The following is a 27,463-nucleotide window of genomic DNA, read 5'->3' as shown; positions in this document are numbered from 1 at the left end:
CCCAAACCAAAATATTTTCCTTAACTTAACCAAGTTCTCCCGTTACGTAAAACAGTTCTACCCTTGCACAAACATTACTTTATCATAAGATACAATCAAGGAAAATATAAAGATTAGATTTGGCCTGTTTCAGCTAATGTACATAAAAGAAAGTAGAGGTATGCCTATGGTATGGTCGTGAGCTCCAGAAAGGCTTCTAATTGACCTTAAGAATGGGTTTCCACACACAAAAACACATTACACTTTCACTACCAGGGATAAAAAGGAATGTTTGACTTCCTGTGTGGGAGGGGCCTACCTTGCCGAACAGGAAGCCCGTGCTCCACCTCCAGGATGAACGCAGGTGGCCGAACGGTCTTCGCATTGAGCTACCCAGAGGCATGGCTAACAGCACGGGAATCACTTCTCTATGTTTGACTATTTAGATCATAAAATAAAAGTCCTCATGACAGAAGAAGATGCGAGACCTCATCAGCGATTCTATAACGCACCATCTTCTCCTCTTCCCTCTCGATTGTCTCCCTCTACTGCTTCCTCCCTCCCTCTCACCCACTCTGTTGTCTGGAAGCACTCCTCCCTCGCTCTCATTATCTCTCATTATTTGGGACTCCCTCCCACCGCCTCTCTCGTCTTCTTCACTCCCTTTTTTCCCAAGCTGTGTGTTTGTGGACTCTATGAGTATTCTGTATGTTTGTGTATGTCTGCTGCACATGTGTTTGACCTTAATTACCCTTGAGTCACCAAAGCGTGACAAAAGCATGGAATGAAAACAACTTTTTTTTCCTATTCCATCTTTGCATTTCTTTTTGGATCAAGCAGTTCAATTGAAACTAATAAGGTCAAGTATAATGCAATATTTATAATGGCTGGTCAGTCATTGACATTTGTATTGCATTCCCATAGTTTGTATACATTCTAATTATTTTATAATGCCATAGGATGCATTCTAATCCCATATTTCATTGAAAAATAATCATTTTAAATAAGTTTGTAATGCGTTATAGACAGGATCTTGTAAAATAGATGTTAGTAAGTAAACAGAAACTATGAATGAATGTATGTGTGCTTATAGCTATAACAGTACTGTTCTATAAGCTGATTTACAGTATACACTTTCTCCTATCCTGAGCCACAAACTGATTCCAATATTCCCCACAGTGCACTTGGATGACCCCATCAGTCCCCCACACTGACCCAAATATGGTCACATTTAGGGCATTTCAACTCCAAACCACCATGGATGTGTCCGAAGAGGAAAAACGAACATTCCATCAGCACCCGGTCAGCTTTTACCAGCAGCCGGATTATCAACAGAGTCTCCTCCTCACATAAACAAACAGACCCGGTGATTAAAACGCAGAAGGAAGGCTTTTCTGATGCAATTTGGCTGCTCCTAACTTCAAATCCAGGTGCTCTATGACTAAGATCCTTCATCTGGTTAAAGAGAGAGTTAAAAATAACCAGAATACAAAAAAGGCCAAATGTAAAAGCATGGCTTAAACCTGGATACAAAGTCAATGTATGACAGCTTCTAAGAAACACAACAAATATGAATTACACCCTTATGAGAAACCGAATGAAACCAACTGTTACCTTGATTATATCTTTTCGAGACTTGAAAATGATTGGAAATATTTGGGATATTGTCAGATATTTTGAAGACAATTATCAGATGTCTTTCAGTTCCTGCTTTTCAGGCTGATATTTTCTCACACTTTAGACCCTTCTCTTCTCTTTTCTCTGTGTGAAGTCACAGACTGTGAATTCATCTCAGCACAGACTGGTGTACACACACTAATCTATGTTTATAATCTCACTCTGAATCATCGCGGCAACTTCTGCTGCCGATCTAAACAATCTGACGCAAACACTGACTCACTTTCGTGACTCACACAAGAAGAAGAAGAAGAAGATAAAACACAGGGATGCTTGTATCTGAGAATAAATGCTGCTTCTGGTTTCATGAAAGGAAAATAAAGCGCCTTATAATCTTAACGCATCTTTGTGACGCTTTCAAAGAATCTCTTTGCATTCCTAGTGGTTCTCAACTCTCTTATTTTTCTGGAATCTTGCCTTCTCTGCAACCCACCGCCCGTGCCCACACCCTTCATGCTTTTAGAGATGTCAACGTGAGCATGCATGCCTTGGCAGCGGCTCCTGGCACAGAACACACTCCATTTGCAGTGAACCGGAAGCTTCTCTCCTTTTGTAAGGTATATGCTAAATATGACTTGACACTGGCACAGGCAGGGTCAAACCATTTACCTCAGGTCAGCTGGCTGGATTTAATCAGGGAAGTGCAACTGGAATACTCATGGCTAGTTTCATTGTTAAGGTTATTTTTAGATTTTCTTCCTATTTTTCAGATTAAAAATATGTATTGGAATATTGATCGAGTTAATTCCTCTAAATGTGTCTTTAATTTAAAGTCATGAAGGTGTGGACATTTAGGTACTTTTACACATTTTATGCTTCTAATTAACTTTATTTTCAAAATAAATATTGTACCTTTTACTTATAATTAAATAACTCTTATACATTTTCAGATTTAGATCGTCAATGCAAAATGAAAATAAACAAACAAATATGATAAACTAATATAAAAAGTCAAGCTACTCAGCAGTATATAAACTAATTACAATTAAATACCAGTTGCAACACATTAATGCACAAATCATGATAATCCACTAATATAATCTCATTCTTAAAAGGAGTTATTTTGGTACTAAGTATATTTTGATGACAATACTATTATGGTAGGTAAGAATGGAGAAACCAGCTCGAGCGCGCTCGAAATTGAAAGTACGCAACCGAAAAAAATCTGCCCTTCCTTCAGACTTCCTTACAGAGCCCCTCCTCCAACACACACAAACGCGCACATGACCAATGAGGGCATGAGATAAGTTTGTGCACAGATGGAAGGCTGACAGGCAGGTAGGCCGTCCAGTTATTTTAGCCGGGCAGGTAGAAAATAATTGGTCGCGCTTTTTACAGCATTTTTGTATTCATACTGTAGATTGTACAAGAGCACCCAAATGTATGTATCAAAGTGTGTCCACATACATTTGCCCTGACGGAGTACTGTGAGACCTTTACCCAGGCGCTTTTCTGAATGATAACAGGTATGAATGAAGAGCATCTAAAGCATGTCCCGTGGCATTAACACTGAGAAAGAAGAGGTGTTACTCACCGGCGTACCTACATGCTTTAATGCCAGCTGAGGAGTGGGAGGCTGGAGAGAAAAGTGAGACAGTCAGAGAGTTAGTCATTGTTTCTCTCGCAGCGAGGGAGGAAACAACATGGTGAGGAGAAGAGGATGAGGAGGAGAGAGAAGAGGAGAGAGTATATCTGGCTGTCCGATCAATTGTGTGTCAGTTTAATATATGCAGACTTTGCATACAAGACACTGTTTGTTGACACTTTAACTAATTATATAGCAAATAATCTGTTTCTAGAATGAAGCCATTTTTTTTTTCACTTGCATTTTGACCATTATATTTCACATTGAACTATTATTTGGACCATTGATTCAGCTTAAGTAGCACCAAACATTTTGTTATTTTCTTAGAATGTAATAATGCCTACAATTGTCATAAAATGTGCAATGTAAGAAAAACCAATATTGTAGCCTGATAGCTAGATGTATTATCCTGATTAATATTGTAATGTATTTTTTACCAATAATACCATATTGCATTATGAGGAATTTAATACATTTCTAGGCGGTGAGTGAGGACACTTGTTTTATCACATTTTATTGCAAAGGTTTATTTAAATCGAGGTTGACTTGCTAGATTTCGTTTAGTGCTTTCACACCTCACGATCAAATAAATTATAACTTGAATGATAGCAATGTCCATACAAATAAAAAGGCGAAAACCGCTGAATTTCATAGACGAATCATATAGGAGAGGCAGAGATGTAAAAGTAGAAAGAAAGTATGAAACAGAGACAGAGAGAAAGTGTGTTTGCCTCTCCACACACACTCCCAGACACACACACACAGCTTGACAGTGATCCATGTGTTAAGGAAAATCTCCTAACTGAGTTAAGTACAGCGTCTTAGGCTCTATAAACAAACCCGGGGACTGTTTAACAAGCTGCTGCAGTGCTTTTAAACGGCCAGCGTCCAACGTAAATAAGTGAAAAGTAGTTACTGTGGCCCGGAATGTTCCTAATTTGGTCATATCGTCCGCAGTTAATCTTTAAAAATACAAGGGAAAATGCCACTTTTTGACTGAGAATGATCAAATCGCTCTCCCTGCTGCTTTTCTAATCATGTCCGACAATTGGCTGAGCATGCATTCTTCATGGAAAGTGAATGAGCGCTCCCGTTTCAAGCTCATTAAAGTGAGAATCACTCAAGCCTCTGTGTTGCAGTGCGTACACTTTGTCTTGTAAAGTAGCAGCCCCTAGAGGGAAGGGGAATAATCACTCTGACTGCTGCTCGGTATGTCCTTACCTCATCAGTCTTAAAATACCTTAAAACACTTATTTTTCGTGGATGCTTTGCCCCAAATGTAAACTGCAAACTGATGTTTTAGTATGTAATAAATATCTGCATTTAAATACACATGTAGTGTTCATAATGATGCTTTTAAAATCGAGAAGGGATCCTTTACAACTGTCCCAAAATCTAAAGATTGCGAGGACTAGAGTGAAAGCTACATATTTCTCCTCCAAAAAGAACCCTTAGTGGGGAAGATTTATGACCGATGTTTATCTGTTGTTATCTTATCTTATCATCAGTTAGCGATAAGGCGTTTAAGAAACGCTTCAAGATGCGTCATCAGCAGTGAAGTAGAACCTGCTCTGAAGTAAACATGGATGCTAACGATGCAGGATTTGACCTTTTAAGGAAAAGTTGGTTATTTGAGTATCAATAAATACTGTAAATAATATTAAATGTGTACAATACTACAGTATTTTGGAATGAGAAAGCTGTACAGTTTGGTGAATAATGTGCAAAACTGTATCTTGGATCATGGAAAAATGTGTTTGGATCATTCTGGTTGCCAAAACAAATCTTAAAAAAACAATATAATATAGTAAAACAATATATGGCCCTTTTTAACTCTCACAGGAACATTTGTGTTTGCCATTTTGTTCGTTTTTAAAATGTGACCACAGTCTGGTTGTGTTGTTAGATGGTTATATCATCCCTTCTTATAGCATATATAAATTATTTTAAATTCCAATAGCTGTGAGGCGAGAAGAATATATTTTTCTGATATTTTTCACCCTTTTCTGTACGCTCTAAGAAACAGCTGCCTCTGACATCATCACCATCAACTCCCTATCCCCTCCACAGCTGACATGTCGGCTTTGTCGGATTTTTCTTGTGGGAAAAGGAGGAAGCTCTTATGGTTATAGCCTCTGACCTTTGACCTCACAGCGCTCCCTGTGTGTGGTTCCGCCACAATCCCAGGGAGAACCATTGCATTATGAAGGGGGTCGACAAGGCCTTTAAATACCGTTTAATTCCACGCACACACTGCAATGATACACACACACTCACCGGCTCATTGTTGTTCGGTATCTGACATGATGTGGTGACCTGTAAAGGGAGAAATAGAAATCATGAGTAACACAACTAAAGGATCTCTGAAGTACTTACTACTGTAAGAAGTGCGTCTATTTTTGTAGCAACAGAAAGGAGGAGACATCTCTGAGTGTTTCCTCCTGAATGCCTGAGTATTCCCCAAATCACCCCCTGCAGAACAGAAATAGCCCCTGCCTCATAAAGAAGCCTCTTTTTACTGTTCCTCAGTGTGGGAAACTGGTCCCGGAAAAATCACATTTGGCACTGATTCACATTGAGAGAGAACGCTTCCTGTTAAAGTAGGAGCAACTATTAAATAACGCTGTCGGTTCACACATAGGTTGAAGCATTTAGCTATGTCTTTTGAATTCTTCTTGCATGATGTTTGGACGGTCTGAGAGAATCCAGGCAAAACCACAAATGTTTACACTGCGCAATCCCAACACTTTGCCCTGATTAGCTTTTGAGTAAACGTGACTTTTAATGTGTTTGTGACCATATTTTACCCACGCAATGAAGCCTTAAAACGATGGAATAAGCACGGTACACTAGAAGCATCCATACATTGCCTATATGTGATCTCAACAAAGACCCATTAGCGCTTTGACTCCATTGTCATCAGCCTGAAATTAGGATTTGTGGTGGTTTTGTCTATATTGGTCAATTTGTGTTTTTTCAGAGCAGTTTATTTCCCTAATGAATCGCTCGTTCTGTAAAACATGACGACTTGTGCCAAAAATATGTCATTAAGCATCCAGTTTTGTCTGATCAACAATCTAAAATCATGCACATTTAATTCAATACAATATAAGATGAAGAAAAGCAGCTAAATCTGCCATGTTAGAAGCTGGAAGCATTCATTTTGTTTTGCTTGAAAATGGACTCAAACGAATATTTGATGATCAGTAGTGGCCTATTAATTAAATGATTGTTTAATCCTTGGGTTATCTAGCAAGCCTGGTGTTCATTGAGACATTGCTAGTGATAGAACAGCTTTTATTTTGAAAGTTGAACATCAAACAACTGGGTGGCACTCCAGCACTATAACATGCAGAGTTAGGAGCAGTACCTGCTGCCAAGCTCTTAGCAACAGCATCACTTGTCCTCTAATAATACTATCACCTCAGAATTAGAGCGGTATTGACTTCCTCATGTTCCGATGCCACATGAATCATCTTTAAATAGCAGGCTGCTTTGATAGTCAACACATTTCGCTCATAGTATCCATGACAGGCAAGTTAGTGTGGCTCCTAATAGTCTGTGCACAACAAATCGCTGATTAGGATGCACAAACAGGGCCTCTGCTGATAGACTTCCATTTGATTGTATTTACTTTACTGTGCACGATAAACATGCACGTGGGAGCGCACGGAGGCATACGTGTGCAGCGAGTGGACGGATGTTTACGAGCGGAGAGATGACAGCGCGCTATCAGAAGACTACAGGCTCGGGCGGGAAGGAAGCGGTTGTAATTAGTTTGCTCTGGGAAAACAAAAGACTCATTGACTTTGTAATGCTATCATGAAGCGTATCAGAATACAGGAGTGGGATAGCATCGCTGAGGATCCAGGGCACGCTGATATGTGATGGCATCAGTCCACAAGCTGATATGTGCCCTACTTCAAAAGGCTGACCAACAGTGTGAGTGGGATGTTTAAAGAGAGACCACAACTACACCACAATAAAGGCGGCAACCATTGACAGGAAAACAATCAACAACTTTATTTATAATTGTAATTTTTCAAAGCAAAAATGCCAGGAAATTGAGATTTTCTCTGGACTTTTATCATATTAAAATGAAAATATTAAGCTTAGACTGACTTGCAAGGCATTTAATCAGAAGCAGAATCGGGTTTATTGCCGAATAGGGACAAGGAATTTGTATAATGATGTATAGATGAACACAATGAGGACTTTAAAGAGACAAAATAGAAATATAGAAAAAAATATAGAAATAAATCAAGATATATAAAAAAGTAATATCTGACATATACATAAAAGTAAGTAAGTACAAAAATATAAAAGAGTATGACTAATTACTTTGGGAAACTGGGAGTTGTCTCACTATTTTCTGATTTTATTTAGAAAAAAACAATTCATCATTTTGTGGACCAATCAGAGCAGACTGGGCTCTGGTTTGAGACAGAGGGTGAAAAGAGGTGCTGCAGCACAGGCAGTATGAGAAAATAAAGAGCTTTTTGAACATTAAAGCATGAAGACATGAAGAGACACTACATACAACTATGAAACTGAAAATGAGCAGAGTAGGGCCCCTTTAAAATCACTGCCATTCTTAATCGTATAGATTTGACTTTAAAAGCCAATATTTGCAAGCCTTCAGTCAAAAATCCCCCTCAAGGTATGCAGAGAACATTGGGAAAATATTTGATGGACCAAATGTATGTGGGTCAAACCATCAGTAGTCTAAATGACTGATTAATATCCAGTTCACTTGGACTTTATTCTTGTTTGTGTATACGTGCGAGAAACACATCTAGGAGGTCCTCATTTGGAATGGCCTGGTTAATAAAGTGAATGAGTAACAACTGTTGCAGCTGTGGGCGCTACAGGGAAGTGGATAAAAAGAGAATGAATGATATTAACGTTCAGCTTTAGTTGGAAGCATATGAAAGTTGCTCGTACCAGAAAGCCAGGAGCGAGTCGGCTCATGCTCGCTCTTTACAGTTCCTGCTACCTGGGGCCGCGGCTGACATTCATATATCAGTGTTGGCGGTCCCAGTGGCCCCGGGGCCTCGTAGCAAGAGCATCTGCCTTTTATTTACAGCTGACAGGGCCTGTTCTGTGCGCTGTACTGTAGCATACGTCTGCAAATGTCCTGATGATGACTCCCTCCAGTATTGATGTAAAGGTCAGAGGGGTGTAGTGATGACTCTGGGCTTCAGATGCTACTTGAGTGTTTGAGAAACAAGCGGCCAATTGCAACAAAACACCTTAACAATCTACTGTATGACACTTAAGGCTTACATTGTCTTAGGAGTGTCATAACAATCCCTTAATAGGTCTTGTTAGATAAGGTAAAACGATGTTACTACATCATTTACAGTCATTTTAACCAGCCACTGATTCATTTCTTTAGAAGCATTTTCACAGAATCATACACACTTCTTGTTGATATCACATCACATGTTAAGCTATGCAGTCATGACAGCCGGAGCAGCAGACAGAGAGAAATCACAGACTTCCTAATCTCACATTCCTTCAAACAACGTGTCTCTAAAATCTGCATCACCACGCAACCAAGTGAGAGAACAACAGCTACCCTGATTCATCCATATATGGTGGGTGCAGCTGGATGGTGGACTAATACAGGCTTCATGAGGTCTTTTCCAGCTCAGACGGATATAAGTGGAGGGATCTCAGAGAGGCCCTGCCACACGCTTCAGCATCGGGACATTTCTTGCAACTGAATATCCTAAATCATGATGATTGACCTTTTCTTTGGCCTCTGAATGACCAGCAGACCACAAAGAAAGCTCTCCAACATCGAGTGAAAGACAATCAAAGTGGCTTTTGAAACAGGGAGCTTATAATCTCATGGAGTCACGAGGGGCGTCTGGGAAGCCACTGAACTAGAACAAGGAGTCAAGCGAGCCACCGGGGGGGCCCCTGCTGCAATTTCAACCCATCCAAGAGGCCTCGTTAGGGGGCAAGCAGAGGTCAGCTGAGGCGGGACGTTGTTGAATTACCCGCAGCAAAGGTCAAATGTCTCAGGTGAGTCTCGGCGGCTTCACGGAGCTTCCCTCCTTTGTCTTGATCTCGTCCCCCTTCGCAATAAGAGCGTGGATCAGCGAGAGCTTTAATGATTTTGCAAAAGTGCCGCTCAGGTACTCATGAGGGTTTATATTGAAATGGAGAAGGAGAATATTAAAGCAGGACTCTCGAGCCACGTCCACTGAGATGAACCGTCGTATAATGAGTTAACATGATGCTGTATAAGAGTGATGAATTCTCGTCAAACAGGCTGGAACAAGCATCGCAGAGAAACCAAGCAAGAAGAAGACTGGCTTGCTCAGCAAAATAAAAAAGACAATTTTTTTTACCTAAAGAAAATGCATGAAAAACCTTTTTGTGTTGTTTTTTTGTCACCTTTGTTATTTTCTAGAGCTCTCATATTGGGCTGCAGTTTTCTCGCAGATTTATGCCCATTTGACATAGCATTATCACTTTGATCTTACTTCCATTTCAGCCCGATTGATGGGAGAAAGCATGTTTGCAACGGTGCATAAATCATCTCATTGGCTCTAATAAATAAGCCCGCCATTGGTCCCAACCACACTCAAAATTCCTCAAGCACTCCTCCTGCCCACACAAGAGCCACTGCCGCGCTGATGGCAGTTTGCCTGAGAAAGTAAATTCTTCACTTTCCAAACGGGGGCCAAATAAGGACTGAAGCTCAAACAGCCCCTTTGGAGGGATTTATACATCGGCTGGGTTTCTGTTTAACTTGGAAGGCTACTAAATCCGCAGAGCTCCGCGATGGGGAAGAGCCGGTTCCTTTCTCGCTTTGACATTTTGACATAATGGCAAGTGTGTTCCGTGCCATGTTCGGCTGGGTGGCAGTGTGTTGCTGGCAAGAGCGCCCTGGTAGGTTCAAGTGATGTTGTCAGTGGCTGAATAATATCGGATGCGGAATTTAAAAGAGATAAATCATGTTGTAGTAAAAATAATGGCAGAATTGATTAGTCATGCAGAATGCTGCCAAGTAACAATATTGCATGGGAAAGTTTTACCACTAACATGCCGACTATCATTTCTAAGAGTCCATTATTCAACGTAATTTAAAACAGATAATCCACTCTGTAAAAACATAGCTATTTGTTGGATATCTACATTTGGAATGAATCACAAGCTTTTCAGGCTTGGCTTGGCCATGAAGGTCCAATTGCTGAAGTCTAAATAATTGTTTTTGTAGTAGAAAGTAGAAAACATTCCACGCCAGCTGTTTTTACACTGGTGTCCATCGACACCCGGTAGCGCAACACAAACAAAGTATTCGCCGCAGCATGAAAACCATCCTGTCGAACAAATGACAACACCGTGACAGGACGGACAAAAACGTTTGAAATCTACCAAGCAACAAGTTCCCAGTCCTCTCTTGAAGAACCCTGCATCTAAATCCTTTTTCATACGAGAACAAAATCACTACCACATGGTTAACACGCCATAAATAAGCATAAATATCAGCCGAGAGGCACAGGCGTTTGCTTTGACCCTAAACGGTTCAGACAAAAAAAATACCACAACACACACAGGGTTATTCAGAGTGGATTGCCTTTTCTTAATTTCAACTATTTTGATTGCCTGGGAGCTCTGATTTGGGTCCAACAAAAGCTGATTTGACCTTCAAACCGACATGCCGATGTGAGGTTTGCAGCCCAAAGGAACTTTATGAAGTGGACGCGAAAGAGGCCAAAGATCACTGAGATATTTGGTCATGGTCAAGCCACAGTCAGGGGTGGGGGAGCTCTGGCTTGGCTGCTTCAGCTCTTGTACGGTTACAACAAAATAACTGCGAGCTACAGATGACAAAATACCCCATTAAATACGGGAAGGATGGATATCAGATGTGCAATTGTGGCTCACTTTGGACACAGGTTGCAAACCTCCGAACTGTAAATGTAAAAGCTCGCCTTGGAGTTTTTATCATAAATGTAATTTTAAATCGTGGGAGAGTTGGGTAACATTTGGCACAGGTTTTAAACCAACACCTCAGTGGGTATTGAATCGTGGGAAACACTTTGTGAGTAAAACGAGCAGTTCTTTAAAGGCGAGTCTTTTATGGAAGTTGAATAACAAGCATGTTTTCGTCATTACTGGATGGAGCCGATGTTGGACGGAGCTGATGGGTCGGTTCCGGAGAGCCTTCGCCTATCAGTTCCTGCTTAATTAGGGGTGGCTGCAGGATGCTTTCTCTCATTCCACCACTAATAGCACGGTGAAGCCAGATTGGAGAAACAACGCCAAGCCAAAATCAATGGTATACACAGGGAAACGCGCAATAAAATATAGGCTTTCTAGAACACAAGATGCTCAAAAGGATTTAGCTGCAATTACTTCTATGAAAGCCTCAATTTATGTGTCTTTCCTATATCTGAAAGCAGTTTGTGTTACCTTGCATTGAAATGTCCTTTTAATCGAAACTGGCTTTTTAGTGTTTTCCTTGCCAGTCTGTCACTAATTGACAGAAATAAGTGAGAGGGTAGGCTGAGCCCTGGCCTCTTGTGTGGTTGCATTTTAAATGCCATCCTCCCTGGTCACTGCTGCTTTTATAACTCTTACCGGCACATACTTTGAAGCTCACACAGCTTGAGTTCTCACAGTTTGCCAGCCTCCCTTTTTGTTTCTGTGCACTTCTCTTGAAGCCTACAGAGGAATATCTTAACAGTCAATCTGCAAAACAAATGCGCGACATATCAAAACAAATATCTGCACAAACACGTGAGAGGAATTTCTATTTGGCAATCAAAGTTCAAAGGTATCTTCTTTGTTCCCTTTCAAGATGATTTCCTGCGATTTATGGTAGGTTTTCCCCAAGATTTTTCTAAAGGCTGCCAAGGATTCACTTCTCTGATGTGTCAAAAAGATGAACTGCCTTGAGGTATTTTATTAAGGAATGGGAGAGACAGATGCAAGAGAGGAATAGCTCAAGAGGGAGAGATCTACAGTGTCGTTCAATGAGCATCGCTCTCAGAGAACATCTTTCGTGTTATGAGGCACGAGGGAGACATGAGTTAGGGCGGCTTAAGAGGCTTTCTGGGCAAGGTGGAGAAAATGGTAGCGCATTTTCCCTCAAGACTTAAAAACAGGAAGCCAGGGCAAGAAAATCAGATTCAAGGTTGTGTAATGTCTTAAATGTGCAGCTGTCACAAAAAAAGGATTTATTTTGGTGGCGTAATAAAAGCGCATTCCTTCCCGTTGTTTTGACTCTTGAGTGGGAGACAGGACATACAAGTCTGGTGACCTCTTGAACATTCATGTTTAACTGCCATCCGTGTGTTAGCTCAAGGTCAGAGGTGAGTGATTGCCATCATCAGTCTGCATCCTCTCTCAAAGGTGTCAGAAAGGAAAAGTGGGAGAAAGAAGCGAAGGATGGAAGTGGAAGAAGACTTTTCCGTGCAAACATTCTCCTTGACAGACTGCTCTACTTTATCTGCTGTAACGGCAGAGCAGATGTGATTTACGCTGAGAGGGGAACCACGTGTTTGCCTGCTGTGTTGACCAGTTGCTCCGCGTCTCTCTGCTTGGCTCTTACCGCCACAAATCACTTCTCGTTGGGTCATGAAAGGCTCCAGCAGTAACTGGAATGAACTCCCCGTTCCCATGGGAGAAAGTTTCCCATGGCAGACTACATGACATCCACAAGAATCCTTATTTGTGAGGCTACAGAACTCATGCGTCAGTATGCAATACAACTACTCAAAATCCTGACTGAGGTACATTTTCTTAAAGCCAAAGAACATGCAAACAACAGATGGAATACACTGCAAGAAAACTTGGGAAATCTACTCTCCCAGATGTCTTACCTGCGCAGCGGTGCCACTTTTTCTCACGCTCTCACCCCCTCTGCCTTGTTTCTACTTCTGCTTTTTACTCCCTCCTTCAGACCCCCCTCCAGGAGAGAAAGCGGGCAAGAGAGGGAGTACCAAATACAGACACTTTCCTCCTCCTCCTTCTCCACCCCTCTCGCTCAAAACAACAGCAGTAATCCCAAACGCGTGCCAGAGAGCTACTGAACTGGATTCTGTGTTTATGTGTGCGTGCATGTGGATGTCTGCGCAGCCTCTGGACTGGACCAGGATATTCTCCTTTGTACTGCTGGCTCTGGTTCTTCCCGTCAACTGCCAAGAAATGTTGAAACACGCTATATAAGGCCAAGAAGCGGCTTGGGGCTTCTTAAGATTCTGGTACCCAAAACGAGAGAGCAAAAGCCGTCCGGGGGCAGACAGAAAGTGTAGCCCTCCCTCTGTCTGCAGTCCTCTCTCTCTGCGTCTCTCTCTCCTCCCTCCTTTCTCTCTCGGCCCTCTCTGTTGACGCATGCTTGACAGAGGGAGTTAGAGGGAGAATGCTACGTAGCTAAAAATACCTACTTTTCTTCTTGTTGTTGCCAAAAACACACTTAATTCAAATTGATCAACTACTTTGTTGTTATATTTTGTTTGCTATGAGTATGTACATTTGTTTTAACATATTTCATGTAGGATTTAGTATGGTAACATTTGCATGTTCACTCATTTTACTGTGAAATACAAACACTCTAATTATTGCATATCATGTCATTATAAAATCTTGATATCCCACATAGCCGTTATTTGTTTTTGTATTTTATTTGTGCCTTTGCATTTATTGAATAATGTGCCCAGTACTAGCTTGCTTGATTGTTAGCCTCTAACCAAAATATAACATTTTAAAAGGCCATATTAAAACTGATAAACACATTGAAGTAGCAGAACGACGTTGCAACTCGAGAAGTGTACGGAGCTCTCGAAGGCAACATTGGCTTTGGTGGGGGTCTGTCATTGAAGTTTTCCAAATCATTTCTTACTAAATATTTTGTGTAATTAAAACACCTAATCTAAGAGTTGAGAAGAAGAGTGGCAAAGCTGTGCTTGAGACTGTATCGATAAGGAAGCACATGAATGCACATCTACTCAGAAGTGGGACCCGAGATCCCTTTTTTCTAAAATACTTGGGAGGAAAATATTTGCCTCCTGTTGGGTTTTTAGCACCCGAAGTGAACTTAGTTCTTGACCTCCAGACAAGAACCGAGTTAAATTAGGCCATCAGTCATCTGCTAGCACCCGGTCATTAGGCCTCCCGTACGGTTTGTCTGCCAGCTCTATCTCCCGACTGCCGCGCTGCATCCATACCGCTGAAGGGCGTCGCTATGGAGACGTGCTGCGATGGCTCTTTGATGTGACGCGTTTGCGCCGGGGAAACAGACCTGCCTCTGTGAGGGCGGCTGAGGAATGAGGAGGCCTGGCTCCCGTGAATGTGTGTGTTTGTGCGCCCACGTGTGTGTCTCATCATTTTCTCTCCCCCTCACCCACTCTCTGTCTTGTTCTACCTTTTTTCACTTTCATGCTTGGATAGTTACTCCCTTTTCCATGCCAACATTCTTGAACGCACCTCATCCCTGCTTCTGTGCACGTCTTACTGTGTTTTTGGTCTTGCTCACTGCACTTCTTGGAAGATAATAAAGCAGATATAAAAAAGAAGAAGCTTAGAAGGACAAAAGCCTGTAAAACACCACTGAAAAGTTGCCATGGAGACTGTCCAGTGGTTAGAAAGTGAGTTTATGAAATGTATTTTAGCATTTTGGTCGCTTAAAAATGTATTTTTCAGCATTTGGTAGTGCTTTTCTTTACAATCATGTGTTCCTTCTGGTTAAAAACAACCAAGATGGCCAAAAACTAAGATTGGGACAGTCAAAAACCAAGCAGGCAAACGCATAAATGTTTTCTTTTAACTCTGATATTCTTGACAAGTCACCCAACTTATAAATATATGACTTGTCCAGTCCCACCTCTCATGTCTTGCTTCACTAAATGAACAATAAATAAAAAAAACAATCTGAAGGCTTCAATCCAACAGTCCACAAACCAATGGGTGACTTCACTGCGACTACGTCTACTCCTTAATACAGTCTATGGTTTCTAGCAATCAATACAAATGTTTGATATCCGCAAAAACACACATGCCTAGTACATAAATAGTCGCAAGTTATACAGTAAGTGGTAAAACGGGGTTATACTCGTGCCTCCTGAAATATTAAAGAGCTCCTGGGTTGCACTTTATAGAGCATGTAATTTGCCTGAGCTCTAATTAAAGGCTTCTCCCAGTTTTCACACATGTTCGGATGTGGATTTAAATGTAAGGATGCTAGGATTAAACAGCCAGACCTCAAAACACTTGACCCTTTAAATTCTGCACTGGCTTAGCTGGAGTCAGGCTCAGTGGAGTTTGGAATGTGCATGATTTGACTGACTTTGTGACAGTGAAAGTCTGCTGTTGCAGGTGAAGACTCTCCCTCTTCTAAAATGCTTAGCCGGTTCTAGCACATCACTGCTTGTGTGATGTAAGCTGCGAGCGAGCTCAGCTTGACAGAGGGGGATTTTGGGCTAGTCGAGATGGAACGGGATGTCTGAGTCTCCTCGCTGCAATGATATCCTCTGGATTGACTTTTTGCATGACAAAGGAACTATTGAATCAACTAAAAATTAGAAATTCAGCATGTGACTGGGAGGCCAAAGTGCATTTCTCACCTCAAGAAAAAACAGTTAATTTAAGTATTAAGAACTTTCTTTTCCGATTATTTAACAGCACACCGTATTAGTTATTCATTGAAGAGATTTAATTACAAAAAAGACACCTTTTTTTATATTTAAAGATAATAATGATGTTAAAAAACCAACTTCCTAGCCTTTCCACTAACTAATGACTTTTAAAGATTGCTATGAACAATGCATAAGAGTTGAGGTGTGAACCCCTCACAGAAGAAACTGCTCTCCACCTGACAGACTGAAGTATAACCAGGTCAACAGGAACACGCTCCTTTGGTTTGAAATGTGTCTCATGCCCTCTGTCATTTTATTCTTGGTCTGCGTCCGTGACTCACTTCCTGGTCCGACTGTTTCACCCCTAGTGCTGCTCCAAGATCTGTAAACATCTACAACCACAGGAAGTGGAAAAGCCTGATTACGAGGGGCACTTTGTTCGGCTCCAGCTGACTGCAGCGATAAGTAAACAAGTCGTGAGATTTTTTGAATTGCCTGATGAACAGAAACGTGTTGAAAACACTGAGTGCTGCGGGAGGATGGATGCAGATACAAATGATCCCCAGGGCCTCGGGAGAACCTGGGTAAATGTCAGAAATGCATTGCCTGGTTTAAGTTTTCCCAGCTGACTTTTAATGTTTTTATTAGACTAGAAGTAAACTGTTGTTTCCATTGCCTCTTTCTGTTTTACGATTGCCTTTAATTGTACATTTACACATACTTTTCGCACCTTTTTCTAGTAGTTTTTAAATTCTGGGTAGTCAGCAAGTCATCTTCTCATCTGTCTTTTCACAACCCACCTAGCCTCCGATGTTTCTCAATACTTTAATCCAGAAAACCTGAACCTAGTGCAAGACAAAGCTAGACAAAATAGAAAAACCCAAACAACATTGTCAAATTTCCACGCATCTATCAAGCGCAACACAACTACAGAGCGTTTTCCAAGCCAATTTGTCTTGCGGCTGAGGTAGAATTGCAGCATGAAAAGATATGGCATGTCAGACAGAACCACATTGTACTTAAGACACAAACGTGTAAACCATAGACTGTATATATAGGTGTAAACAGGATTCTCTAAAATGTAGCCAAGGAACGACAAAAGCACCTTCCAGCAGAGTTGTTTACAAGAGGAATATTCAAAACTTCTTCTCTAGCTTGTTTTGTCCAACCCCACCATTCCTCTTCGGCCCTGCCTCGCCCTTGCCAAACCTCCCTGGTGTGTTCCAACCCGCCAGCCCCAAAGAACAGCAGAAACCACTGCAGCGGCATTCCAAGAGGCTCCTCCAAGACATGGCAGGGATAAATCACAAGCTGCGCTATCCAGTCAACACAAGTAGACATGATCACTTGCACACACGCGGATCTGTGTGCAAATTGCCAAAAGTAAACCCTGAATCTAGTCAAGTATGCTGATCTGAAGTTCCAACAGTGATCCATACTGTCCACAACTGGATTCTGATTGGTTTCTGCCATTGAGGAAGTTCTCAGACAAGATGTTGTTCAGAAAAATCGAAAGTAAACACTAATTACAGCCTCAATTTTAAGGGATTACTTCCAAACAAAGACGTCTTTTAGCAGGAATTCACCACTACACACTGCATTTGAGTCCAGAAAAGCACTCCTAGGCAAACATTTTTTACATTTTTTGAAAGTCTTGAGCATCTGCCTTCAACCAGCCAGATTTCCAGCCACAACCCCTCAAGTCCGTCTCCAATAGAATCTGGCGTGATAACCCATTTGTCGCCAAGCTAGAACGCTCTCAGGACTGGGAAAAACAGTGGTTCACTCAAAGACGTTTGTGGTTGTACAGAAAGGAAAACAGAAACTGAATGGTAGCCAAAGACTATAGCCGTTCTTCATCAGGACACATCAGTGGACACATCTGTCTTTTGGATGTCCCGCAAAGACATTTTCATAAGCTTTAGAAATGAATGATCGAGCCCGCATGCGGTGACAGATTACCGGAGCAGAAGGGAAACATACTTATACCGATACACATCAGTAATCGTTCCACTGACAACAAGATTACAGGGACGAAGGGGAAATGTTTTATTGACTTATAAAGATGCAATAAGTCAGATTGTTTAGAGGAGTGAATGTCACTGTATATCTTCTCAACAATCTTACTTTCCATGTTATCCCTTTGGAGCACAAAGCCGCAAGACAGTGATGTTTTTAAGTACTTGAAGAAGTAGTTATACTATTACAATATATAGCAGGGTGATATGCAGTGATTCTCATTATGGCAATTACAGAGATTTCTAATGAGATTTCTCTACTTTAATTCAGGCATGTATGTTATTGCAATGTCTCTAGTCAGTAAATGCCACTAAGCGCTCCAAATAAATGTTATTCATGCCAAAAAATACTAACATTTTGTCATTATTTGTTTGCATTTCATACATTAATTGTATGAAATGTTGGTTTTCTACATGCTATTTAATACACTTGTATGAACTAAATGTCTTTTATTCGAGTTATTTTGTCAGAATTTAGTAACTTAAAGACATTGAGTGCAATAAAGTCATTAAAGAATGTAAACTAATACTGAGGTAAACAAAGCAAAAATCGATCGATCAGATGTTACATAATCATTAGAAAAACTATTCTTTTGTCCATTCCTAATAGCAATAATATAACAAATTGCAAGGAAAAACCGTATAGTGTAGACGCTTTGTATAAATAAATTACACATATGTGTCTCTCATCATATGTTAAGAACATTTACGTTGATCACACACTCATTAAAGTTCGAGTAGGCCCCATTAAAATGCCGTAAAAACACAGAGATGCTGCATAAAAAGTGATAACACTACCGTTAAAGCTTTGGAACAACTGTCTTTTAATGTCCCGGTTGCTATAAAAGCATAAAAAGGGAAGCAGCGGTTTCACGTCTACAGAACTGCGAACCACTGGCGACGACTTCATTGTGCTTCATGACAAATTTACGGTTCAAGGTCAGCGTGGAGCCGGCTGAAGAAAAGCATCTCGCTCTGCCTAAATCCACAGACTTTCATTTTTCTGAACTTTTACGGCCTGAAACAATGAGCCATACTGTTTCCTGTTTATCGAGGGTAATTTCACTCGAAAGGCGCCAACACAAATGTTGAAACCAATTTAGGGATTAGCACATTAGCAAATAAGGATTAGGGAAATGGTGCCAAAGCTGTAACTTTTTAACCAAATTAAACACAATTTCAATCCTCATAATTTCTTCTCTTCCCAGACACAAAGCATCCAATGTCTGTCACCACCAGAATGAATGACTCATGACTCTGGTTATCCTGATTATTCCCCCAATTGCCACCACAAATGGCTTTGCCTGGTTTTAGAGGTATTTGGGGTTTTTCTTCTACGCAGTTTTTGTTCCTACAGTAATATTTGGGTAGAGGGATGGTTTTTGGTGATGTTTTTGGGAAGGAGGTAAGAATCGGGGCAGGCTGGGGAGGAGGGGAAAAGAGTAGAGAGAAGGGTGTGACGTTTCTCCACACAAGTCCCAACTAAAACCACTAAGAATAACCTTGTTACGCTCTGACCCCCCGCCCTTTCCCTGCCTCCTCTCCATCATTCCTCCCTTCCTTCCTTCCTTTCCTCTCCTCATGCATTCTTCCCCTTTCCACTGAAGATTGGGATTAAATGTTGGTCTTGTGCAGTGAAGACATTTGTTTTCTTTAAATATACTGTAGTTTAGAATAACAAAAATGTTCCTTTGCAAACAAATGTTAGATTGCACATTTCAAATGTATTGGTTGCCGCAAATGCATGGGTTGGAGTTACTGGTAGAAAACAAGACCATGTTGTAAATATACGTTTTAATTTAGCTAAATAAAGCTGTATTCTTTTGGTTGGAATTCTCTGTATCTGTAATCTGGCCTCATTGGTGGATATTGTCATGAAAAAAGTATTCTTTAGAATAAAACTAATAAAAGAATACCCCTTGTTGTTCACTAGCAGTGCCTCACGTCTCATGTTTAAGCACTTTTTTTTAATGGCTTGGAAGCAGATGCTGATAGACGTGTCAAATTAAAGGAGGGAACGTGAAGATCATAATCTGTTATAAGTCATAGTTTAAGATCAGTGATCATATATCGATTGTTTCAAGAGAGAAATATTAACGTTAAGAACTATAGATAGAGCTGCTTTAAACTATCTTTTAACATTATAAAGAGAAACTAAAAAGGAAAAACAATGACCAAGGTCACGTGTAAGTATATACTCAGTCATAATAAGGAGTAAAAGATTATTGTCTTACCTTAGATTCACATTTTCTATGAAGGGACAACTTGCACACTGGAAGAGAAGAGACAAAGTTGGGTTAGCAGAGAAGAGCACACCTGGAGGAAAAGACAAAGAAACACAGTCTCTACCTGAGAGTCCATTTAAGAGAGTCACTTTTTAGAAGTCACTGATTGTCAATTGCAGTTGAGAATTTAACGTATTCTGTCTTTTTACTCAGCTGTGTGTATTGCCGAATGTGCTGCAAAGGAAACAAGGTCAGCTCCATCCTGACTAACATGCTGTGGTGCTGCCCCCAAGTGGCCACAGAAAGCAAACATACATCCATACATTTGTTTGTTTTATCTTATTATGACCCTTTAGAAAGAAGTGTAACATGGTCAAATAATATGAAACGACTGGATTATTCCCAGTTAAAGTAGGAGTTTTAATACATATTGAGAAACAGTGAAAGGATGGACCTCTAGGTGTGAAAAGGCCATGTTTCTGAGTGTGTACAGGTAGGACGGTTGACCCCCCACACCTGCTCTGTAGGTGGTCCCCAGGTGGTGTGGGTGTTTTTACATGTGTGAGCAGAAGTGACGACGGTGTTGGTGCAGGAATGTTCCGGGTGGCCTCACAGAGAGAAGCTAGAAAAACACTGGTTCATTTATGCAAGCCATGTGTAATGGTGATAAATGGAGCACTTGGTCATTGTGTGTGTGTGCAGCTGATTGGTAATTATTTGGAGAGTTAAGTGAATATTTGTCCATCTAATTATCTACTTATTACTGACTCATATTTCATTGAGTTGTCATCGCTGGTCATGCAGGTGAAATCATAGCTTAGTAATGATTCTGGAGCATGTTTTAATAAAGCAAAAGGCTGAGAAATGATTAAATCTGTATGAAAACACTAGTTTTAAAACAAATGTATCTTCCCCTTACTTGCCTATGGTTGCCTGGCAACTGGTCGCAGGTTATAACAGTATGCGAAGAGCGTGCAGGTGACAAAACAACCTCAGTCACTTAAGACTGTGTACATCCGCAACACATCTGGATGTCAATGACACATTTGATCTCTTTGTCCACAAGCCCTCTAGCAATGTGGCCTTTTCACTGGGGCGCCTAGCAACACTTCCTGGTATCTGTAAAGGGCAGGGAGGATGTCCAATGTGTAGTACACATACAGTGCTGTAAAACGCTCACATTTAATAGCACTTCTTCGCTGATTAAACCGCGTTTGCGCACATGAAGCTGCTCCTGGGGGCCGTTTTGAGCTTTCAGCTGGATGACTTTAAGCTTTAGCATTTGGCAAGGGAAGCTTACTGTATTTTAACATAGGGGATGATTGAACAAAAGGGGGATGAAAGGGGGAGTAATTCTCCCGTGCTCCCCTTTGCTCTCTTTTCCCTTTGTTTTGCATGCCTATCTCCCAATCCCCCTATACCCCAATTTCTCTGTCTTTATCCTGCTTCGCTCTACCCCACCCCCCCCCACCACTTACCCCTCTTTCCCTTTTTTCCCTCTTATCTAGGCTAATGCAGCAGCAGCAGCCATGCTAATTTTAACAGCAAATCCTCAGCCAAAGCCCTATACAGGCCCGCTCTGCTACCACCGGGCTTCCACTCGGCTCCTGCTAAAGACGCAGTGTTTGTACTTCAAAAGGGAAAGAGGGAGAGTGTGCGAGAGAGATGGATGGATGGAAGGAGGGAGACAAGAAAGAACATTTGAGGCTGTCCGGGAGTCCTTTCACGTTAATTTCCCCTGGACTTTTTCTTGGTGTGATAATAAAACCTTCAGTTCTTCTAAAATTAGAACCAAAATCGTGCGAGTGGATAGTGGAGGAAGACGGGGCTTAAAGGGCAGGGAGGAAGATGGGAGAGACACCGATGGTAAAAACAGCAGACACATGCAAACATGCAGACTGTGTGCACACGTTGGAATAGAAAGGTAAAACAAAGGAGATGGAGACTGAGAGACAGATGTAGAATACGGCTGCCAAACACATTTTACATCACTGAGGACTGAATGTATTTAGACTTTGGGACTTTGAATAAAACTAGCTTTTCAGTTTCAAGAAATATGATGCATTTTCTGACCTTTTATATTCTAATATGATCAAATCAGTTCATACAAATGTGTAAAATAAGTTTAAAGGGGCCTTATTCTGCGTATTAACAGATTCATATGTATTTTGTGTCTCTACTGTTTCTATGCTTTAATGTTCAAAAAGCTCTTTATTTCTCTCATACTGCCTGTGCTGCAAAACCTCTTTTCACCCTCTGTCTGAAACCAGAGTCCAGTGTGCTCTGATTGGTCAGCTGGCCGGCTCTGTTTTGACTGGTCAACCTCTTAGAGATGAGACTAATTTGCACATGTCTTATGGTTATATAGAATGAAATGTTTATTAATGGCCAATGCCGATATTTAATGTTACTACCTTATCTGCCAATATGTTTCCATACCCTTATGCATCCCTACTTTATTGTATCCCCATTGGTTTGGAATTGTTGTGTTTTTCCCCAATGCATGCTGGGACAACACCCAAGCCCTCCTCAACAGGAATCAGAGTTTGATTGAAACTCACCTTTGCAGATGAAGCCCTCCTTGGTGATGGCCTGCTTGCATATATCACAACTCACGACCTTCTTGAACGGCTTCAGCTTGAAGGTGTGTGTGTGGACGCCCTCCAGCTCGTCAGGCTGTGGGAGGAAGAGGAAGGAAGAGAGATCAGGAGGGAGTCGGTTGAACGGCTGCCAGCAGGTCCTCGGCCAATAGCAATACATTTGGGATTCAGCTATGATATATTGGTCTACGGCTGCTGCATTTTGGGGGTTAGATCTCAGGCTTTGATGGCTTCGGTGAACTGGTTTTACTTGTGCCTTTAAATTTGTATATATTTATTTCTATGTGAGACAAATGCTTAATTTTCCTAAAAAGCTTTAGAACAAGTTGGATTCATTGATAATAATATTGATTATAGTACTTTCTCCAGGGTAAAATACTGATACATACTGATAATTTACAAATATTACAGTACAACAGTTAGAGATCTGAGCAACTTTTTTTTGTAAATGTTTCAATATTTTCTCACATTTTAAATAACAAATGATGAATAGACTGATCAAATAGGTGATACTTGTTTATTTCAATCATGTTGAAATGTCTAAATAAATCTTTCTGGCCTTTTTTAAACCAAAAATGCAACATTATACAGTAAAGGTCACATTTTAAAATAATGATAGGTGTTTCTACCAATACAGTTTTGTTGTTTATTTGATCAAAAAAGACACACTTTCATAGCTGAGATGATTTTGTGTCACAATGTTGCATGGACCTGCACACACACGACACACACTGACATAGCCCGCCCACCAGCAGAGGATGCTTTCACTTTGAAGTTTTTAATTAAATGACTAATTAATGATGAAGAGGAGAGAGGGGGGAAGAAAGAAGCCTCACAGCAGCCAACAACCTCAAAAAACTCTAGGAATGATGTACGCCTGGGTGTGTGTGTTCATACTGTACTGTATGCATGTGTGTGTGTGTGTGTGTGTGTGTGTGTGTGTGTGTGTGTGTGTGTGTGTGTGTGTGTGTGTGTGTGTGTGTGTGTGTGTGTGTTGGAATATTTCCTGCCTGAGGACACAGAAGCTCTAGAAACTGCACCAAAAACTGAGCAGAGCAGAGAGGAATAAAAAGTGCTCAGCATTTTCTGTATACCTAAAAGCAATGATATTCAAATGACCGTGATGAAGGTGGGGTTGATGTGTTCATGTGAGGTGGGGCTAACAGAACATTTAAAAAGGAACCCTAGAGACCTCTGCAAAATGAATTCCAGGACTTGTTTACGATGTATTCGTGACATTCCCAACACTTTCAAAGCATCATTAAAACAAAACTGTCCTTCCAAACAGCTGCGCATTACTCAATGCTGATTTGAACCAGGAGGATAACTCAGCCAAGAAGACTGTAACTGGGTCACTAGAATTTCCCTTTGATGGTGCTTTAACTTTTAAGCAGCTCAACCTGACACAGAGCTTAACATTTTTTTGACAAAAAGAGAGTTTTTTTAGGACCTTTTCAGTCATTTTTTCACAGTTTGGGGCCCAAGTGACGCAATGCAGATTACGCATGTTTTAAGTAATATATATTATTTTAATCAAAGCTAGTTTGACACTATTTCAGAAAAAGTATGCAGCTATTGAAAGCTGCTTATTTCGCTCACCCCTTGTTTCTCACCTTCCACCACTTTACTACTGATCTCTTTTTGAACAATCCCTCTGTTTGAACAACCCCCTTGGTGAGTCATAATGATGATGTCATTTCCTCTGTGTATTTGTGCAGCTGGGCCAGTCCAGGCTGGGCTCTGCTGGACTGTAAACTTTATTGAAAGCAGTATTTTAAAAGACACCTTGTTCCAACTATCACCTTGAAAGAGTCTCTTCATGAACTCACGTGTAAACAATCCCGTGAATCATCTGAGAGGGATTGGTCGTTTTTTGTGTTATCCGCGGCTACATTTTGAAAGGATTCTTGTAAATCGATTCCCAAATAAACCAAAGTGAATAGGATCTACTTTAATATTAAATTAATCAAACCCCAATGTCAACAAGACCATTTTCTTCCAACTACGCCAATTTTCAGCAATGAAAGTTGGACCAACCAATCAGCTTATAGCACAATCTTCCCTCAAAGCTTTCTAAAATTGGGCAAACCCATCCCATAATCAGTGGAACAGTTGTCAGCATTGCATTCCACCAATCGGTCATTCATGATGTGTTGAGTTTTTGTGCACACGAGCTACTCTTCCTTGTAGATTCGGAGGAATATCACGTGTATCTTTTTTTAATGTTAATTCCAGGTACACTAAATTAAAACCATCTCTGCTAGCATAACTAATTCTAACCACTACTACCACTACTGCTACAACCAGAACTACTCCAAGTACAAAGGACTGCAGGTGATATGAGGCACACTGATGAAAGCAGGACAGAGGATTGTAATCCTTTGCTTCTTTGTCTTTGAGCTCATTTTCTCTCCGATGCTCTCCGGACTTTTTTTTTTTTTTTCTCTCCATCTGCCGCAGTCAATTTGGCTCAAAGCTATTACAAAAGTGTATTTCTCAGCGTTTTCGCCTCCCTATCTCCCTACATCTTAATGGCTTTTGTCACACTGTGACCCACTCGCTAGAAGCTCCACAGAGGAATCATGGCTGACCTTGGTTGCACAGAGCCGGACGCAGCGTGTTTCAACAGGTAGCGTTCAAAAAACAATACGCTGATTAAAAAAAACGTGGAACCAGTATGTAATCCAACTCATTAAAGACATTCTTATTTCACAAGTTGGTAGATATACTGAACAGCAGCTCAGATTTAAATACAGACGGACCGCAGACACTTTCATTAGAGGGAAGGGAAGTAATCTGAGCTGAGTGATACCCATCGTGATTATTGAAGAACTGCTGAGATGGACCAACTAAAGAAGACGATGCGAGAAAGGAAAACAAAGGGTAGTATAACAATGCCAATGAAAATAAATACAACAGATACATGTCATTTTGTGAAACTGTAACCCACTCACATGACCTGACAATACACTGCTTTGAATGAAACCTCATCGGGAGTCTTGATACAAGAAATGTTAGTCAATGACAGTTCCATTCAGATTCCACAATTCTATTTACTGTAACAATTTAAACTTCCCGCTGTGGGTCAAATAAAGACTTCTGATAAACCTAATCAAAAACAACTAAGATGGGCATATTTTGCAGTGTGCCCGTCTAGGTTTATAAATAGCAGTTGAAGCACCTTGGTGCCACTCTCCAGCCCTGATGTTAAAGATGACCTGGCAGAAAGCCGCTGGCTAAACCAATCAGACACCACCAGCTGTGTCACAGGCAGGAGCCATGGTTACCTGGCTGCCACGGCAACTGGGGTCAATGTGTCCTGTCAAACTATGATGGATGAGGTAGGAGTTTTTCAAAAAAGGACAGAAAAACACAAGTTTGCACACACATGCCAACGTTGAGTCTCGCCACTGCACGTGGTTGCTGGATGGCTGCCATGTAGCATCTGGGATTCAGAAAGAGAGGGAAAAGGGCCCCAGCAGCTTAAATGGCGAGTAATCAAACACGAGTATAACAGGGATCATACTTAGTTTGAGTGGAAATGACCCTCAGAGTTTCACAGGCTCACACACACCGGGTCCCACTTCTTAAAACTTTTAGTAAAATATGTTACGAAAGCTCACAATTAGGCCTGTAATCAGAAAGCCACTTCCCTAATGGATGCCATGAGTTTCTTAACCATCCATGACAGATTTTATTATCCGGTACGAAGCAACTTGCTTCCTGATGATCATATCAAAGAAAAAACAACGTTTTGCCAGGAAAGGAACATTCAGGAACAAGTATCTTTTTAACTTTCCCAAAAAGTTGACATCACTTACAAAATAGCACGGTATACATATTTTAGATGTTTCTTGATGCTCCAAACATGTATATGTGTTCCAAAGACAATCTACTGCCATTGTGAGATTTTCTTGAATGGTATGTAGAAGTTTAAACTCCAACGCCATGGCCATTTGTCACCAAGGGTGTCGCCAAAAATCAAGAAAACCAACAGACTCAGGACGGTCATGAAGAAAACCAAATCTCCATGCTGAAATATTTGTAAAACGATCACTATTTTATATTTTAAAGTTCCAATTTTGGTCAATTCACAATGATGGAGTCATTTTTGAGAGTGTAAATCTTAAATGGCAGCTGTGTTTTCGACTAGAGAGCCATCCTAAAGACATCCAACACCAACAACTGAAAAAACACAAGCCCTGTCCTCTGTGTCGTGTTAGGAGGACAATCCCAGGAGACGTCGCGGAGAGAAAATGGAAACGGAAAGACAGAGATGGGAAGGAAAATGGATGTAGATGGAGAGAAAAAGAGGGGATAAAGGGAAAGAGTGAGTGGTCTAAGAGCAGAGGACGGAGGAAGAGGAGAGTAGGTGTTTTTGTGAGAGTGTGTTTGTGTGTGTGTGTGTGTGTCCGGGCTTATAGACAGCAGGCACAGTAAATCAAGGCCCTGCGCTCCTCTCCCCCAGTTGCACTTAGCTAATGAAAAGCATCACTACGCTACCTCCACCGCGACCCCACTTAGAGCCAAGATCTGGGAGCAGGAGGGAGTGGGGAGGGGGGTTGACTCTCTCAAAGGCATGCTCTTTACCTCTGTAACCGGGACAGGGCATGGACACAAATTAGTCCTGGCACGTACAACCAATCACAAAACATGCATGTATTCAGTCATGCGTGTACACCTTAAGACATAAACCCCACTCATTTGTTATTTATCATCAATGACTAGCTAGTATCTAACACACTCTAGCAACTGATTAATGAAATTGTCTGTTAGCTAGATC

At 41.0% G+C, this 27,463-nt stretch overlaps 1 protein-coding gene across 16 annotated transcripts in view; it reads right to left on the bottom strand.

Moving 5' to 3' along the window:
* tns1a (tensin 1a) overlaps positions 1-27,463 on the bottom strand; it is a 75,916-nt gene that overhangs the window by 35,396 nt on the left and 13,057 nt on the right. For 10 of the 16 annotated variants that reach the window (XM_034205343.1, XM_034205334.1, XM_034205331.1 and 7 more), the window contains exons 2-5: positions 22,642-22,756; positions 20,090-20,127; positions 5,519-5,557; positions 3,191-3,232 (exon numbers count right to left, since the gene is read on the bottom strand). In XM_034205343.1, coding sequence (XP_034061234.1) covers positions 3,191-3,232; positions 5,519-5,557; positions 20,090-20,127; positions 22,642-22,756 — 234 coding nt within the window. Of the gene's footprint in view, positions 1-298; positions 522-3,190; positions 3,233-5,518; positions 5,558-13,086; positions 13,489-20,089; positions 20,128-22,641; positions 22,757-27,463 lie in introns of those variants that run through there. The other 6 variants (XM_034205337.1, XM_034205333.1, XM_034205329.1 and 3 more) reach the window with 5 other exon arrangements.

This window comes from Gymnodraco acuticeps, unplaced genomic scaffold (genome assembly GCF_902827175.1).
Source record: "Gymnodraco acuticeps unplaced genomic scaffold, fGymAcu1.1, whole genome shotgun sequence".
Lineage (NCBI taxonomy): Eukaryota > Metazoa > Chordata > Actinopteri > Perciformes > Bathydraconidae > Gymnodraco > Gymnodraco acuticeps.
The sequence above is the reverse complement of the archived record's forward strand: the minus strand, read 5'-3'. Positions and strand labels throughout refer to the sequence as shown.